General features: G+C 33.8%; 1 protein-coding gene across 7 annotated transcripts; it reads left to right on the forward strand.

Moving 5' to 3' along the window:
- The first annotated feature begins 1,663 nt into the window (after positions 1 to 1,663).
- Positions 1,664 to 17,825, forward strand: LOC123227545 (splicing factor 3B subunit 3). 7 transcript variants are annotated; one of them, XR_006504533.1, is made up of 16 exons: positions 1,667 to 1,986; positions 3,408 to 3,542; positions 3,747 to 3,826; positions 3,941 to 4,024; positions 4,470 to 4,557; positions 4,712 to 4,872; positions 5,025 to 7,008; positions 8,537 to 8,847; positions 11,166 to 11,481; positions 11,576 to 11,731; positions 11,867 to 12,008; positions 15,517 to 15,593; positions 15,824 to 15,963; positions 16,257 to 16,365; positions 16,986 to 17,424; positions 17,647 to 17,825. XR_006504533.1 is itself a non-coding variant. In XM_044652562.1 (15 exons), the coding sequence occupies exons 1-15, from the start codon at positions 1,801 to 1,803 to the stop codon at positions 17,181 to 17,183; spliced, it is 4,167 nt and encodes a 1,388-aa protein (XP_044508497.1). In that variant the 5' UTR covers positions 1,667 to 1,800; the 3' UTR covers positions 17,184 to 17,825. The 7 variants fall into 7 exon arrangements, 4 of the variants coding, with proteins under 4 accessions (XP_044508497.1, XP_044508498.1, XP_044508499.1 ...); XR_006504534.1 differs by lacking the exon at positions 17,647 to 17,825 and having other exon boundaries at positions 1,665 to 1,986; positions 11,949 to 12,008; positions 16,986 to 17,123; XM_044652562.1 differs by having other exon boundaries at positions 16,986 to 17,825.
- Positions 17,826 to 19,157: the final 1,332 nt, after the last annotated feature.

Raw genomic sequence — 19,157 nt, forward strand, 5'->3', positions numbered from 1 at the left:
TATTGAATTGACCTAAAATAAATTTAATGAAAAAAAACTCAATTCTAATCCATTTTTTTTGTATTGTACCATGTCGAATCAATAAGTTGTGTTAAAAATTATCAGTTCTAACTTTTATTACAATTGAAAAATTTTAAATTAAGGATAAAATAATATATAACTATTGAGATATATTATTATTAATCCTCAAATTTATAATTATTATCATTAATAATAAAATTATATGCACAACTTTGTATACAAATAATAACATCTTACCATATAATTAGGCGTTGTTTAATTTTTAATTTTAAACTACCTAATTATGTGATGACATATTTTATTTATGTATAAAATTATATATGATAAAATTGAAATCTTCCATTTTCTGTTTTTTTCTTAAACCAAATATCAAAATTGAAATTAGACATATTGATATTAATTTTCCCTTTATTTCAGCCATATTTTAACTTAAAATTAACATATTTATAAAATAACAATAATAAAAATAAATAAATAATCATCTTCATGACTCATCATTTATATTATGTCAGTCGAATTCTTAATGTCATAAATATATATTAGACTTATAAATATGAAGATTGAAACCCATATAATACAAAATCAATTGACTTGTGTTAATATTCAATCCACATATTTATATACTACTCATTTTATTCGAGTTTATTAGATATGTGACTCTTTATTTCTTTTTTATTTGAGTCTCCAATACCCCTATTTAAGTACAATCACCTAGGTGTCTTCAACACTCTCATTTAAGTGCAACCACTTAAGTTGTTAAACCTGTCTTTCAACTGAACTGATTTTTGTTTGGGTACATTGTCACTTGTATCGAGAAACACTTAGACTGTTAAACCCATTGTTTGACTCGTGCTTTGATACCATGACGAAAAAATATATTGAGCTTACAAGTATAAAAATTGAAACTCATATTACACAAAACCAACTGACTTGTGTTAAGGTCCAATCCACACACTTATATACCACTCTCTTATGTTCTATTCATTAAATGTGTGACTCTTTTTTCTCTTTTTTTTGAGTCTCTAACACCCCTGCTTAAGTGCAAACATTTAGATTGTTAAAACTGTCTTTTGGCTCAACTGATGTTTAGTTAAGTGCGTTGTCACTTATATTCAGGAATAATACGAAAAAAATATATTGGGTTACAAGTGTGAATATTAAAACCCATATTACATAAAACTAATTGACTTGTGTTAAGATTCAATCCACACATTTATATACCACTCTCTTATGTTTTATTCATTAGATGTGAGACTTTTTTTTTTTTTTTTATTTGAATCTCTAACACTCCCACTTAAATGTAAGCACCTAGGTTGTTAGACCTTCCTTTCAACTCAACAAATTTTTAGATAGATGCATTGTCACTTGTGTCTAAGAACACTTAAACGGTTAAACTCATCGTTTATCTCGTGTTTTGATACCATATAAAAAATATATATTGAATTTACAAATATTAAAATTAAAACTCATATTATACAAAACTAATTAGTTTATATTAAAGTTCAATTCACATACTTATAAATTACTCATTTTACTCAAGATTATTTCATCTATATTTTAACTTGAAAACAACATATTTATAAAAAAAGCAGTCATGACTCATCATTTATATTACGTCAATCGAATCCTCAATAATAAATAATTATAATATCACTAAGCTCCAACCACTCCATGGGCCTTCTTCTCCCACTGCCCTAGAACCTCTTTCTTCTCTCTTGATATTCAAAATCGAATCGAAGTAACTGAACAACCGCGTAGCTCCTCTGTAGCGGTCGAATCATGGCGGTTTCCGAGGAGGAGTGTTCGACAACCAAGTCGCAATCTTCTCCGTCCTCCACGTCGGTAGTCGCGCCTTCTAAAAACGTTCACTATCTCGCTAAGTGTGTTCTCAAAGGCAGCGTCGTCCTCCACGTTGCCTACGGGCACCTCCGCTCTCCTTCCTCCAACGACGTCGTTTTCGGCAAGGTACTTCAATCTTTTGATTTCTTCTTTTTTCTCCCTTTTTTGAATTCACTGCCAGCTCTGTGCTATGCTTTTTTTTTTCTTTTTTAAATCTAGTTTGAAATGTTAACCTAGGTGGAATCTATTTCCTAATTTACTTACTGATTGTGCTACTTTATGGAACCGGTAACCTTACGATAATGATTTTTAGTAACTTATAGCTAGCTTTCTGCTATGTTTTAACATTAGTTAATAATCTTCATTGAAATGTTGGTGGAAGTAGAATATATTGAAAAATTTGTTACTTACAGCTTCTTTAGTGCTAGGATCATACTTAATTGCATTATGCATGTTACTGGGAGACGTTTAAGTAACTTACATTAGTAATTTTTATTCTGTTCCTTTTATCGTGTAAACTTTTACATATTGACCATTTTCAAAATAACAAGCGAGCTCTTTGTTGTGTTTTTATAGCCAATTAATAATTTACTTTGAAGTGTTAACAGAATTGGAATTTGCTTGGCAAATTTAGTTACTTACTGCTTCATTAGTGCAAGGATAACATAACTGGAATGGATAATGGTTCTAGTACTCTTTGTAGTAACTTTACATTTGTAATTTTTGTTAAATTATTTTGGTAATTTTACCAGGATTTTGCTATGTGGAAAAGTAGCAATTCCTGTGCTGCACTTGAAAATATATTTTTATCATTTTCTTCCTACAAATTCTTACATTTTTGCCTATTTTCAAAATTAATAGCTATCTCTCTGCAATTCTTTTAATGTAATTTATTAATTTGAAGTGTTAATGGCAATAGTCTGTTGGCAAGTTTAGTTACATACAATTTCATTGGTGCAAGGATTAGATTAAGTTACTGAAATACTGGTACTGCTATGCTGGGTAACAGCTAGAAAAATTTTGTTCTTTCTGTTCCAGTTATTGTACTGGGGTTAACTTGTATTAATATTATGATTCCCTTGTTACAACTGTTTGAAGTTTGTCTTTCTTTTCATCACAAGTTAACAGGATCAGTTTTATCTTTGCACTTGCTAAATGCCATGTAATTGATTTAAGTTTCCTTGATGCATTAATGGTATCCTTGCACTTACATGAAGTTAGGGCCAATCCTTCAGTAGTTTTTTTTATTTGGAAGAAGTTTTATTGGATGTTGTTTGTTTTATTTATCAGAGGTAAATTTATTGCTCATAGTGGTGTTTCTGCTGTGCTAATTTAAGTAGTCAATAGAAAGTTTATACTATATGAGGTGTATAGGATGAAGACACATTGATGGAATCACAAAGAGTTGACAACTGAAACCTGTCCTGTGTTATATTTTCCAACTAAATGCCTAGAGAATTCAGTGGTTTCTTTTTTTTCTTTGTTTTATTATGCATTATTATGTCATGGCAAATTAAAGGGTAATTTGATGATGTTATTTTATTTAGGAGACATCCATAGAATTGTTAATAATTTGTGAAGATGGGATTGCTCAATCAGTTTGTGAGCAGGCTGTATTTGGCACAATTAAGGATCTTGCTGTCACTCCTTGGAATAAGAAGTTCTATCCACGAAATCAACAGGTCTTTTAGAGAATTTACCTGTAATGAACACCTTATATTATATTTACTTTTCGTTTCATTTGCTGTAGTAGAAAAAGTTGTGGCTATCTTTTTGGTTCTTAATAACTCATTTTCCTAAGTGAGGAAGTCTCTCTGATGACAGGCAATCCTCCTGGGTAAAATTAATTGCTTGGTTCACACTTTTATTGCTTTTTTTGTTTGCAGATGATGGAGAAAGATCTATTGATTGTTATCTCTGATTCTGGGAAGCTCTCATTTCTGACTTTCTGTAATGAAATGCACAGGTTGATGACTTTTTCATGCTTTGCTCAACATAGTTATTCCCTAAGAAGGCACAGTTGCATGACATCTTGAAGTTGTTTACTTATTTTATGATAAACCACTTATTGTTTGGATAGGTTTTTCCCTGTGGCGCATGTTGAACTTTCTAATCCAGGAAACTCAAGGCAGCAGCTTGGACGAATGCTAGCTGTAGATTCCAGGCAAGTTGTTGTGTGGTTATGGTTTTTTAGTATGAACAATTTGGCCTGGGTGTTTTTTTTGGTGATAAATGGATGATGGTGGTGTAGTATTTTTTTTTTTTTTTGGAGGTAATCTGGCCTTTTCTCTCTCATTTATTTTACGTTAGTTAATTCTGTTCATCACTACTTTTATTTTGACTTGGAGTTGGTTGATTCTTTAGCTGTGTTAACCTTTAGACTTACAATGATCTCTGGATTTGTATGACTATAATGGTCTATAAATGCTAACAGAGAAATTCTCTTAGAAGCATATATCAGCATTTGTATATCTCTGTTTGGTTAGAAAGAGCATTAATAATTTCATGTTTTTGTGTGATCTTGTAACTTGATAGGGTTTTTTTCCTGTTTAAATTTTTCCCTTGATGGTACTAGTAGTTTTCTAAACTTGCATGCTTTCTTTCTACAGCGGCTGTTTCATTGCTGTTAGTGCATATGAAGACAGATTGGGTATTTTCTCCCTCTCAACATCTTTGGGGAGTGATATTATTGATGAGGTCAGTATACATATCCTCATATGCTTTAGAGTACTTTTTATATCATCAGAAGGAATTTTCTGGAATCAACGGATTTAGGTACGGTATGCTGAAAATGGCATTTTGGTTGGAATAATATTTTATTATTATAATTTTTTTATGGTGACAATTTCAGAAAATATGCTATCCTCCTGAAAGTGAAAGTGATCCAAGTACTTCTAGAAGCATCCAGAGCACTATTATAAATGGTACCATATGGAGCATGTGTTTTATTTCAAAAGATCTTACCCAACAATGTAAAGAGCATTATCCTGTACTAGCCATTATTCTGAATAGGTATGAGAATTATATCCGTGAATTTGCTAATTAGGAAGTTAATTATTACCTTTCCGTTGTTTAGATGGCTGCCAGATGAATTTATCTCTGTTTTTATTGATTTGTTTCCTATTGGAATATTAAAGTAGATGGTTTTAATTCTGGCACTGCAGGAGAGGAGCACTCCTCAATGAGCTGCTATTATTGGGATGGAATATTAGGGATGGCACTATATGTGTTATTTCACAATTCTTTGAAGCTGGACCACTAGCTCATAACATTGTTGAAGTTCCTCACTCTTATGGATTTGCCTTTTTGTTCAGGATTGGTGATGCTCTGTTAATGGATCTTAGAGATCCTCAGAACCCATGTTGTGTTTATAGAACAAGCTTAAATTTTTTACCTCCTGCAGTGGAGGAACAACATTTTGTTGAAGAGTCTTATAAAGTACATGATGTTGAAGATGAAGGTTTGTTTAATGTTGCTGAATCCTTACTGGAGCTGGGTGATGATCCAATGTGTATAGATGGTGATGTTGCTGATGCAAAAATACCCTCAAAACATGTGTGCTCCTGGAGTTGGGAACCAGAGAATGATAACAGTCCAAAGATGGTATTTTGTGTAGATACCGGAGAGTTTTTTATGATTGAAGTTGCTTTTGATTCTGATGGCCTTAAAGTATTACTATCAGAATGCCTCTACAAAGGTCAACCATGCAAGGAGCTTTTATGGGTTGAGGGTGGTTTCCTGGCTGCACTTGTAGAAATGGGGGATGGAATGGTCTTGAAAGTGGAAAATGGAAGGCTAATACACATGAGTCCCATTCAAAACATCGCACCAATATTGGATATGTCAGTTGTGGATTACCATGATGAGAAACGTGATCAAATGTTTGCTTGTTGTGGAGTAGCACCAGAGGGATCATTAAGGATTATTCGTAGTGGTATTAGTGTGGAAAAGCTATTGAGGACTGCTTCTATTTATCAAGGCATCACTGGTACTTGGACATTGAGGATGAAAGTAACTGATCCTTATCATTCTTTTCTTGTACTGTCATTTGTGGAAGAAACCAGGGTACTTTCAGTTGGTTTAAGCTTTAGTGATGTGACTGACTCTGTTGGATTCCGGCCTGATGTCTGTACTTTGGCATGTGGCCTTGTTAATGATGGTTTGCTGATCCAGATTCACCAAAATGCAGTTAGGCTTTGTTTACCAACCCAGGTTGCCCATTCTGAAGGCATCCCTCAGTCATGTCCTGTGTGCACATCTTGGTTCCCAGATTATGTAAGTATCAGTTTGGGGGCAGTTGCAGATAATCTGATCATCGTTTCAACTTCTAATCCATGCTTCTTATATATTCTTGGGGTCAGATCACTCTCAGAGTATCATTACGAAATATATGAAATGCAGCATTTGACATTGCAAAATGAGCTATCATGTATTTCCATACCTCAAAAACGTTTAGCTGAAAGGAAATCAAGTTCTCAGATTGGTCTGGTTGACAATGGCACTGTTGCTTCCCTTCCTGTTGGAGTTGACATTGGTTATACCTTTGTTATTGGAACACATAGGCCTTCAGTGGAAATTCTGTCATTTGTAGCTGAAGAAGGCCTAAGAGTACTTGCTTCTGGGACAATTTCATTGACAAGTACTATGGAAACTGCTATCAGTGGCTGCATTCCTCAAGATGTGAGGCTTGTATTAGTTGAACGGTTATATGTTCTTGCAGGATTGAGGAACGGTATGCTCCTTCGGTTTGAGTGGCCTCCTGCCTCTAAAATGTCTTTACCTGAATTACTTAGTCATGGTCCTATTAGTTCTTCTTTGATAAATGCAAGTACAGTGACTCTGAATTCTTTTGGCCCGCAAATATCTTCTGTTAATTTATCTGAGAAGACTAAGGATGCACTTCCAATTAATCTTCAATTGATTGCCACCCGTCGCATTGGCATTACTCCTGTTTTCCTTGTTCCTCTAAGTGATTCATTTGATGCAGACATAATTGCTCTCAGTGACAGACCATGGTTGTTACAAACTGCAAGGCACAGCCTTGCTTATACTTCTATCTCATTTCAACCTTCAACTCATGCGACTCCTGTATGTTCTGCTGAGTGCCCTAAAGGAATTTTATTTGTTTCAGAGAACAGTTTAAATTTGGTAAGGATCTATTTGGTATTTTTGACAGAAGTGGTTTTTATCCTTTCATTATCTTTATGGTATTTTTTTCTACCAGTGTGTTAAAAATCATTTTCTTTTCTCGAGATTGCTGAGAAATGAAAAAAACAAAATGTGTTCCAACAAAAATCTAGTTCTGGAAGTAACTGCTAATTATGAATCACACTCACTTTGGTGGTTGTAACAATATATTCATCCAGTATATGACTTTTATCTCATTTCATACATGAGTTACTAGATTGTTAGATTCTCAAGGTTATATATATATATATCAGTGAAGTTCATTCATAGAGATACTTTTTTATAAGAATCTTTGGGTTAAATCAAGCACTGTTTTTGATGGTCTTATATTATATTAAGCAAAAGTTGAATATTGAACATTGCCTTTAGAACTAAACCAATGCAGTTTGTTTACTTAACAGCGTAATTGTCTCAATGTTCTAGTGGATCTGAATATAAATTGTGGATTCAGGATTACAAGTAGATTAGCATTATGTCTGGTTTTTTGCAGTTGATTGAAAGGAAAATTCTTTTTATTTCAAAAGATGTTATGCAAATTTGCAATGTTGGTTGCTTTTATGCTTAGAAAGACAGATAAGACCACCATAATTTTGAGTTCAAAGTGGGACCACATGAAGTATGCTCTTCAAAATCAACTTTTTGTTGTGCACAATTCGGTGTACCAGTGTTTTCATGTTTTAGAATGATATGGGACTTGCTATGACCCTAAATCTAGCTGGTCCTATCATCCTACTTTCATTTTCCTTTTGTTATCTATATAAGATAATCAAACAATTATTCTTCAAAATATTGGAGACATGCGCTTATTTTTTTCTTTTTGTTTGGAAACAAAGATGCTCTAATAAATAAAAGGTATACAAAAATGTATGTGACATTTTATATCATTTGAAAAATGGTTTGTTAAAGCTTCTCTGTTAAGTCAAATAGGTGTATGTTGATTTTGTGAATGCATGTCTTATCAGGTTATAAATGATGCTAGAATTTAATGAGAAATTTTGCATTTCATTGTGTGGGTTGAGGCATTTGGTGGAAACTAATTGAAGATTGCAGTTATCTTATTATGTACCCCACCTCTTATTCATGTTTCCTTTCTTGGATATGACAGTTTTGTCATCCGTGCATAAGGGTTTTGTTACCATATTATCTTAAAATGCTTAAGTACATCTATTTAAATTACCTATGTATATGACTATCAGTGATTATGTATTTTATTAAAATAATAATGATAGTAATAATTCTGAAATCAACTTTGTGATATCTTTGGTCCACATGCGAGGCAACTTTTATCCTGAACTGAATTTTTTGCTGTTTTCTGTTACTTTCCATGCTCTGATGTTGTTGAATTCAATTTAATGTGAAAATGAAGATAGTTCTAATTCGTTGATCAATTATTTTCATGTTACTGCTGTATTTCCAACTTACAATAAGTTTCTTGTAGTCAAATGTTTCTAAATTATATATTGTGATCTTCAATCACTTAATGCCATAGGTGGAGATGGTGCACAGTAAGAGGCTTAATGTGCAGAAATTTCATCTTGGAGGCACTCCAAGGAAGGTCCTTTATCATAGTGAAAGCAGGTTATTGGTTGTGATGAGGACTGAATTGACTGGTGATACTTGTACATCTGATATATCTTGTGTAAATCCCCTCAGTGGGACAGTGGTGTCATCATATAAACTTCAACCTGGGGAAACAGGAAAATCTATGGAGTTACTGAGGGTTGGAAAAGAACAGTGTGTGGTGGTTGGAACCAGTCTGTCTCCTGGTCCAGCTATCATGCCCAGTGGTGAGGCTGAAAGGTATATTATCTGTGTCATTTCTTATTAATCACTCATGTTTTTATTTATTTTTGGAGGCAGAGGGGAGGTGGGGGAGGGAATGAAGTTGTTTCGGTTTTGCCTAGTACATTATTCTTTTATGATCAAAGATGTTTCAACAAGGTAACAAATCATTTTGTCTTGGAGGTTTTGTGTTTGAATTCTGAGGACCTGATAGACCCCTAATTATAGCCACTTACCATTAGTGGCCGAGTAGGATCAAGGGGCAATAAAGGTTTGTAGAAGGAAAGGGAATTAGTAATTGAGGATTACACAAGGTTGACCGAATTGACTTTAATTCAGGAGGAGCAAGATTTTAGGATTGATTCTAGGATTAATAAGAGAAGAAATTATCTATTAAATAAACAGTTTCTGGTAGGGAAGCCCACCTATTATTTCCTAAACATTGCTGTAGAGGAGCTTTGTATGATAGGAGAAGCGCTTGTGTTCTGACCTAGCACAATATGTGTGTTCTTTTTGCTATATTTGGTTAGTATTCGATAAATAATTTTCACCTTGTCTGATTAACACATCTTATTGTCCTAACTTGTAAAGAAGGATGTGAGTTGTTTGAGCTTGATACGAACTTTAGGAGAACCACACCTCACAAGCCAGCTATTGAGATGGGATAACCCAAAGTCATATAAACTCCACACTAGTTGCCCATATTTTCCAATTTGGGATCCAAGTTTCATACTTTGCACTTGAAATCCTAATATACCACCACGTTTCGCAACCCCGATGCCCACGTTGGTTGATTGTGCGTTAGCTCTTTGCTAGCCCCAGGCGAACACTGCAATGCCGGCATCACCACCCGCATCGCACGATTGCAACTGGGAGACATGGTGATGACTCTGATACCAAATGATATGAACCTCAGGAGAGTCACACCTTAAAAGCTAGCTATTGAGATGAGAGAGCTCAAGACAATATAAACCCCATACTAGTTGTCTATACTTTCCAATGTGAGATCTAAGTTCTATACTTTGCACTTAGGATCCTAATAGAGCCTCATAATCTTTTGGCAATAACTTAAGCACCAATCTAGGATGTGAATCTCAAAGTATTGTTCAATTTGATATACCCATCTCACTGGATCCTGGCCATAAATATTTGGGAGTTCAACCTCTTTGACTGAAACTCGTCGCTCTGTTGGAGGAACAGAGGCACAAGCGGTGGTGGTGCGGCTTGGTTCATCTGCTCGGCTTGATTTTTTGCAGTTGTAGTGAACGTGGGTCACCTCGAGGGAGTTGGCATTACTTCTACTCCCTAAAGCGACCCCCTCCTACGTACATTTCAACTTGCATCGAGTAAGTCCTCTCTTGAGTCATCAACCTCTCGTTTGTGGCAACATGAGATTTCCGGCAGCTTCCTGTAGCACCCAAAAGTGCCCGTTGCATTTTTCAAGCTCTTTTTGCAACAAGCACCTCAAATCTTTCACCTCCTCCTATGATTCCACCCAACTCTTCATCCACTGGGTGTTGTCTGTTGGCTGAAAAAAAATAACAGTTTTTTTTATTTTTTGTTTTTTCTTTGATCGCCACTTTGATACCAAATACTAGGTACTGAAGATGCGTTAAACAAATAGTGGGAAGAATATTTATAGAATAATAGCCAAATACATAAAAAAGAAAATAATCCAAATGCTAAACCTAGATCAGAATAGAGGTAATTCATTCACCTACTGTAATATAGCACTTCTGCCAGCAATGTTCAGAAAATAATTGGTGGGCTTCCCCTACCAGAAACTGCTTGTTAAATAGTTGAATTCCTTCCCTTATTAATCCTACAATGAATCCTGAAATCATGCTTCTTTGGAATCAAAGCTAATTCAGTCAACCTCATGTAATCCTCAATCACTGACTCCCAGTCCTTCTGTAGACCTTTAATGCCTTGATCTTCTTCACCCTCTTATGATAAGTGATTGTAATTGGGGGTCTAACAGAACCCCGATCCTGTTGACAAAATTGCAGCACGTAGATATATGAATCTGTGTAGATCAACATAAAAAGTCCATAGACTAAATTCAACTGTATATGTGAGGAAGTACTGTTAGACTTAAGTATTATTATTGGTTGAAGTTTCTGGTTGTTTCTAGTATGGATCTTTTAATATTTGCTACATTTCCCTCCTTGGTGGACCATTTTTTTACTTTTGTTTTAAAACAGATTTCATATATTCTTTGAAAGAAAAAAGATTGATGGCTTAACCCTCGCATTGGGATTATTGGTATTTTTAGCGTATTATTTTGTATATTGAATTGCACGGTTGCTTTATCTAACTGGATTTTTTTTCCCCAGTACGAAGGGCCGCCTACTTGTTTTTCATATTGATTGCCTGCAAAATTTGGATAGTGGTTTGATGACAATTTGTTCAAAGGCCGGGTTATCTTGTCAACAAACTTCACCATTCCGGGAAATTATTGGATATGCCACAGAGCAAATGTCCAGCAGTAGTCTCTGCAGTAGCCCAGATGATGCTAGCTGTGATGGGGTTAAACTTGAAGAAACTGAAGCATGGTACCTGCGACTAGTTTACTCAATGCCATGGCCTGGAATGGCGCTTGCAATCTGTCCATATCTTGGTCGTTACTTCTTGGCATCTGCTGGTAATGCCGTAAGTTTCCCAATCCTATCCATACACTTAAAGTATTCATGGTTAATTCGGTGTCTTACATGTCCATTCCTCACATAAGTTTTTCTCCTTTCAGTTCTATGTGTGTGGTTTTCCAAATGATAATTTTCTGAGGGTGAAAAAGTTTGCTGTTGGAAGGACACGTTTTATGATAACATCGTTGACTGCTCATTCGACTAGAATTGCTGTGGGAGATTGCCGTGATGGCATCCTTTTTTATTCATATCATGAGGTATGACTTGTAATACTTTGAATTTGCCAGTTATTATAGTAGAAGCTACTTTGCAATTTTTTCCTTCCCAAGAGGTTTTTGTCTGGCAACTTTGATGTTGATTCTGACTTATATTGGTGCTTTGTTTTATGCTAGCAATCCAAGAAACTGGAGCAAATATACTGTGATCCATCACAGAGGTTAGTTGCTGATTGTATTCTTATGGATGTTGATACAGCTGTTGTTTCAGATCGTAAGGGGAGCATTGCTGTTCTGTCATGTTCAGATCGCGAGGAAGGTAAATTCTAAACTGTGCTAGTAATTGGATTTTTGTCCTTGTATTGTTGATGTGCTAATATCCTCTCAAAATTGATTTGATTACTATGCCTAGTTGTTTGATTAACTATTGGCATTTTGACAAAGTATCATCCTCTTAAGTTTAGAAAATTTAATTTTCATTTTTGGTGTAAAAAATCAGGGTGTGCTTAAAATGTTTTACATTTGAGTTGAGCTTAAAGAATTTAGTGGCAGATGAAATAAATAACTGAAATGGTCTCTGGCTTGGCTTTTTCTTGTAGTGACTACATTGTAATTGTTCTTTTTGGAGTCTGGAAAATTTTTAAATCCTAAAATATGCATTCTTCATACCATGATAGCAAAATTGACCAGATCAATTTTCATGTCTGTATGGAGCTTGGACTCTTCTGCTCTATTTTTAGTCCTACTTTGTAGTAGATAGTGTCATATTGTCCTAAATTGTCCAATACATGCGTGGTTGACATTTTGCACTGTATTAGCTGATACAATTTATTCAGTATTCAATGCATGTATCAAAATAATGTGATTCTAATTATAAATTATATATACTTTTTTATCTTAATTAATTGTTTAATTCTGTATCGTTATTAATTATATAATTAATGCATAAAATAAATATATATTAGTTGGCCATTGGCAATGCTATTGGAATTAGTTTAAGTGGACTTTTATGTGCGGATCAAGGCAACATTAGTCAAGGGGTTTCGGGAGAGCACTTGGCATTGTTCCTATAGACTATGCCACTAGTGATGTTATTTCGATTTGCACATAGTAGGGCACTTAAGCTGCAAGACATTTTCTAATTTGGCCTTGTTGTCCTCTTGGTTTTTCCCTTAAAAGGTGCAAGGAAGGGCGAGACAATGAGTTTATATTGACCCAACATCCTCGACTCTTGTTATTAATTTCTGTCAATGAGTATACCATTTGACAGTGATACATGAAACCTGTGGAAGTGGTGATCATGTCACTGCATTGTTGTTTGACGACAGGGCTATAGGCGACCCAATATTTAGCCAATATAATAGTTCAAACTTTGTCGACATTAAATTAGCAATAAAAATTGGTTGTCATGGATCACATTGTTGTTGGTGCTATTGTTGGACTTTGACTGTCATTTGGTGGCATTATTTTTTCTAATTTATTACTTAAAATTATAATTAATTGTTTGAAGTGAATTAATTAGTATAAATAAGTATTTGTTTAAAAAATATATTTGAAAAAAGAAAGTTAATGTAACATAAATAAACATCAAATATACCATTATATTATATTATATGATATTATTCATCCTAGTAAATATGATACTGTTACAATCTTAAGTGAAGGTATAAAACTTGGATCTTACATCGGAAAGTATAGACTTTTGGTGTGAAGTTTATATTGTTTTGGATTTTGTAATCTCTATAATTAATTTAAGATGTGGTCCTTTCTAAGTTTATATAATTTGTTATCAAAACCACCATCATATTTTCCTGTTGCAATCATGTGGCCTGGATGGTGGTGTCAACATTGCAATGTTAGTATAAGGCTAGCATGAAACTAGCACATAGCTAACCTGCTTAGGCATTAATGCTACAGAGTGGTAATATGTTATAATTCTAAGTGCAAGATATGAGATTTGGATTTTATATTAGAAAGTTAAGATTCCTTAATTTTAGGGATTTGAATTCTACTGTTAGGATTTCCTAATATTAGAGATTTGAATTCTAATTTGATTTTTCCTCGTTATAGCAACAGTATTATATATTATCTTAATTATAATAGAAATATTATATATTTTTTTATTTCCTTTATGAGAATTTCCTAGATGACTAAGGACTAGAAATTCTATATATATGTAATGTCTTTTGGCTATTTTTCACGAGGCAATAGAATATAATTAAAAGCCTTTAGCCAGTGTGGAGATTGATCCTCGTGAAGTGATCAAATTTCTATCTTTCTCCTTAATTCTTTTTTCAATTCTCTTTTATAGTAAACAAGGTTTTATCATTTGATATCAGAATAGCTCTCCTAGGGTTTCTCAATCTTATGCAATAGTTATTAATAACTATATGGAAGCTTTTGAGACAAAACTAAAGAGTATATTATGGGATGCTCTCAATGATTTCAAGAAAAGTTTGCTTGAGAGTTTAGCAAAAGTCAACAAGATGAAATTTCGGATTCTACCAATAAATAACCGGAGCAATCTGAAGTTGCAGGTAGAGGTTACCAAGAACATGATAATAGCTACCTTTCATGAAAGTGGAGTATATTGAAGGAGAAGATGAAGCAAGAGAAAAGAGTTATCAAGGTGTCAAACCCGGTTCAAAGTATTATCTAACCCAATTCACCAATTCAAATTACACCATCTACCCCACCTTACTCTACAACTGAAACACTTACAATCCAAGTCCAAGCCTAACTTGTCATACCAACCAACTCCAATCCCTTTACAACTAAAACCAAACCCAATCATTAGACCTGACCGAAAACCTAATTGGGTTAACTTTGAGGACAAGGCTGTTTTGAGAAGGCAGGAAATGTTATGATTTCTTAATTTTAGAGATTTAAATCCTAATGTTAGGATTTCCTAATTTTAGGAATTTGAATCCTAATTTGATTTATCTTTATTATAACAAAAATATTATGTTATCCTAATTATAATAGAAATATTATATTTTTGTTTATTTTCGTTATTAGAATTTCCTAGCTGACTAAGGATTATAAAGTCTATATATATGTAATACCTTTTGACTATTTTTCAAAAAGCAATAGAATATAATTCATAGCCTTTGGCCAATTTGGATATTGATCCCTGCAAAGTGATTAAATTGGAGGTTGATCCCTTTGAAATGATCAAATCCCTAACTTTTAGTCTTAATTCTTTTTTCAATTTACTTTGATAAGACCTTAGGGTTTTATCCAAAATACGAGAGGTTTATAAGACTTTGAGTTCTCCAATTTTAACAACTAGCTTATCAAAGATCATATTAGATATAGTAGAATGTAATGCAGTATATTCAAAACATAATTATTGTTTTTAAATATCTCAGCTGAAATGCAATTTGAGTAATATTGGACATTGTCTTCCTTTGATTCAGAGGTAGGGATATTATCGTGTATATCACCTTATTTGCTGTTTTGTCAAGATCTTTTACCACATTACCTTTTGATATCTTTTTTTAGACATCTGTTACCGATGTGACTCACTAATTCTATCTACAAAAGCTTAATGGTCATAAATAAATAAATAAAAAGAAAAAAAAGTCTACATGAAGCTTGTACCTTCATCAATAGCGTTAATTTCATGCCATTCAATATATATTAATATGGTAGGAGATATTGGGAACTGATAGAAGCCTCTCTTAAATTATTTGGCTGTAGAGCATTATGTATGGTTAAAGCTGAGGATTAGACTTATCCAACTAGGCTCTTGATCCTGTTGTTTCTTATGTGCTTTAGATAGAATTATTTGATTTTTAAAAATATGCTATTTCTTTTTGTGCCAGACAATGCAAGTCCAGAGTCCAACTTAACTGTGAGTTGTGCTTATCATATGGGTGAGATAGCCATGAGCATCAGGAAGGTAAGATCTACTTAAGCATTCAAATGCAATTGTCTCTTTTAATTAAATAATTAAGCACTTCTTCAGATCCTTGTCAGAATAATAATATAATTGGATAATTAATAACTATATTTTCTGCTTGCTGAGATTCTGGTTTGCACTAAAAATTGTGTACTGAACTGAGATTTTGAGTCATTTTTTATTTTTTTATTTGCTAGTTTACTGACAGTGTTAACTTTCTTTTTTTATAGGGGTCTTTTATATACAAACTTCCAGCTGATGATGTCTTGGGGGGCTGCCCTAGTCCCAATACGAATGCTGACCCTTTTCAGAACACTATTATTGCCAGTACACTTTTAGGAAGCATAATAATATTCATTCCTTTATCAAGGTATGTTTTCTTGCTTTCTAGTAAATATAGTTCTTAAATGTCACACATGCATACGTAATGTCTATATCAGTGGCATTGCATTTATACTGATGGTGAAGCAAGTAATACAAATTTTGATTAAAGTACTTTGAACAGTTGATAACTATAAAACTGTACTCTCATCCATTTAAGCTGGCTCAGAGACATCTTGGGTCATGCTCATGCATCATATTAAAGAATACGAGTAATTAGAATTCATGAGGTTTTGGGTTGTCTTTAAGTGATATGCCTGATAAACTTGATATGTTTGGCAGGGAAGAATATGACCTTTTAGAAGCCGTACAAGCTAAGCTTGTGGTCCATCCATTAACTGCGCCTATACTTGGAAACAACCATAATGAGTTTCGTAGTCGTGAAAACCCGGTAAGAGAGTTGAACTGACAGTGCATATTAGAACACCTGTATGCTTTTTTGAAATTGAATTTGGCTGGTAAGCTAATAAATTTCATTTTAATTCATTATCTGGAATAATACTATCTCTAATCATCTTCTTGGATTCATCCAGTGGATGTCTTGACTTTAGGCTTAGTATGGTGCCCTTAGCATTAGGCTTTTATACTCATATAGCTACACTTGTGAGTTCATACTCTTGGTAAGTTTGGGACATTGGGAGCTCTTGGAACAGGATCTGTGATTGACGATAATGTCATGTGGTTATTACTGAGAGGTCCTTTGCAACCTAGTGAACCTCTAATATTGATGGCTACTTGGTGCAGACCACCCTCTTTGTTTGGGTGTATGACAGTAGTGTTTTTCATAAATAAATGTATCCAATCCAGATTTATCACCAATAACAAACATAGATGTTATATATGATATGAGATATGAACATATGAATGTGGAAAACTTACAAGAGCCTCTATTCGGAAGTGGAGCCCTCATTTTTAATCAATTCAGTTATGCTTATGGTTCTACAAGCAGCCCTTTGATGCACTGATACATGTTTGCTTTTTGTGTTATTCTTGATTTGCTTTTGGGTGCAGGTTGCTACACCGAAAATACTTGATGGCGACATGCTATCGCAGTTCTTGGAGCTGACAAGTAAACAACAAGAGGCTATATTATCACTACCTCTTAGCTTTCTTGATACTAAATCTAGTTCAAAACTGTCTCCCTCTTCACCCATTCCTGTTAATCAGGTTGTGCAACTCCTTGAGCGTGTTCATTACGCCCTGAATTGATTTCACTCTGTTTCTTGAATTTCTGGTTCACAAGCTCAGGAAACTGAAGTATTCAACCAAGTATGAACATATGGGTAGCAAACATCGAGGATGGTACATGCTCTAGCTGAATTTTGCCTGAGCAATGAAATCGCAAACATTACACCATCAGAGTGGCTGCTTCTGGTTAACATGCAAACTAGATTGCAAAATCACAACCATTGATGTTCCTCCAAGCTTACAGTCATGCCCTCGAAACCAGGTAATGTTACCATATTCATTTTTATGTAAATAATGCCCGTCTTATATAATAGAATGAAAGATGGAAATATTGTATGTACCGTATCCAAAAGGTTTTTTTTTTTTTTTTTTAAATTTATGGGCGGAGGCAAGTTAAAATATGTTTTAATTGAGGAATACAATTTTTAATTTTTTTGGGTTGGTGGTGATCTTCCATTTGTTCTTGGTGTTCTCCAAATACAAGATGATAATTCGGCAGTTGGTGCTAAACTCTCAAGGAGTCTACGGGGTAAGGCAATTGATGGTTGGCTGTGAAAATTATTTCACACTATATAATTTTGTACCCTAACATGAAAACGAAAAAATTACATGCGATGAAGTTTATTATTATTCGTTGTATGAAATAGAGTTGGATTCAAATCATATTTGAGTTCGAACTCGATTTGATTTGCATGAAATTGAGTTTGAGCTCGGACTCATTGAATTTGTTTCAAAGGAGCTTGAGTTCAGTTTAAACTCGAATTTAAATTGAGCTTTTAGCTTATCTTGTTACTAAAACAATGTCACTTTAATGTGTATTGATCAAAATAATATCGTTTTGCATTAAATTTTTAAAATTTGTGAGATTAACAAGCTGAATACCTTAGAACTTGAGTAAAAAAATATTGAATTTTTAGGTTTGAGTTTGGTTGAGTAAAACTTTTTTCAGGCTTATTCGGCCTAAACTTTTCAAGTGTAAATAAATTTCATTCGAATCCAGTTGAAGTATGAAAGAAATTATATACGGTAGCTTGTTGCTGATGGAAAATGATTATCCTCTGTGTCCTGTTTCGAAGTTACAGATAGAATCAACTATTATTGCACTAAGTGGTCAATAACTCATTCCTAAAACAGTTTTGTATTCCAGCAAAAATCCCTAACATGAAGCAAAATCTTCTGGGAGCCTCTGTCAATTCAGCTGGTAATAATTTTCTGGCACCTTCCCTAACATTAAGAAAAAGTATCGTATTGTATAGAAGTTGATAAACTTTTAACTTTACCAAAACTATGAAAAAGAAAGGGAATCTAAGAACTATCAAGTTGTGTGTTTTCAACGTACTTCATTGCTTTATGTTTAACCTATTAATTCGTGATTCATTATTGACAGATTTCTCGTACTCAATATGTATGAATATGATATAAACTAGTTATATGCACAATTTGTAAGCACAATTAACGTATAGGTAAATCCAGCTTTATTTTATTAACACTTTTCATATGAAATATTAAACAAAATGGAAGAATTAATTCAACAGAATAGTAAAAGAGACAGTATTTTTACATAGTTTGACTATACACGTAGTTTACATCTATGAGACTTTATTTAGTAATTAATCTTCAAATCCAATACCGACCTAATGAAGAGCCTTTGGGTCAAACACAATAAGAGTTGATTGAATTATAAAGGCATATAATTATTTAAGATGAATCTGGTTTGGTATCCAGATAAACAATTTCGAGTCTCAAGAAGTCTTTGGCCTCAAGTGCAAGTTATTGCATTCAACAGCCAAAGAGTAATAATATTGAGGAGTTTGAATGTGGTAGAAATTGTGAAGGTTGGACTTTATCCAATGGGAGAAGGATGAAGTTGGATATGCATGATTTGGCCTACAAATGTGGGGGCATGCATTATCCTTGAATAAAGATTACCCATAGATCTTATTTGCTTGAAATTCGGATAATCACAGATTGTATAGATAACATAAACATTGAGTG

This window comes from Mangifera indica, chromosome 10, assembly GCF_011075055.1.
Source record: "Mangifera indica cultivar Alphonso chromosome 10, CATAS_Mindica_2.1, whole genome shotgun sequence".
NCBI lineage: Eukaryota > Viridiplantae > Streptophyta > Magnoliopsida > Sapindales > Anacardiaceae > Mangifera > Mangifera indica.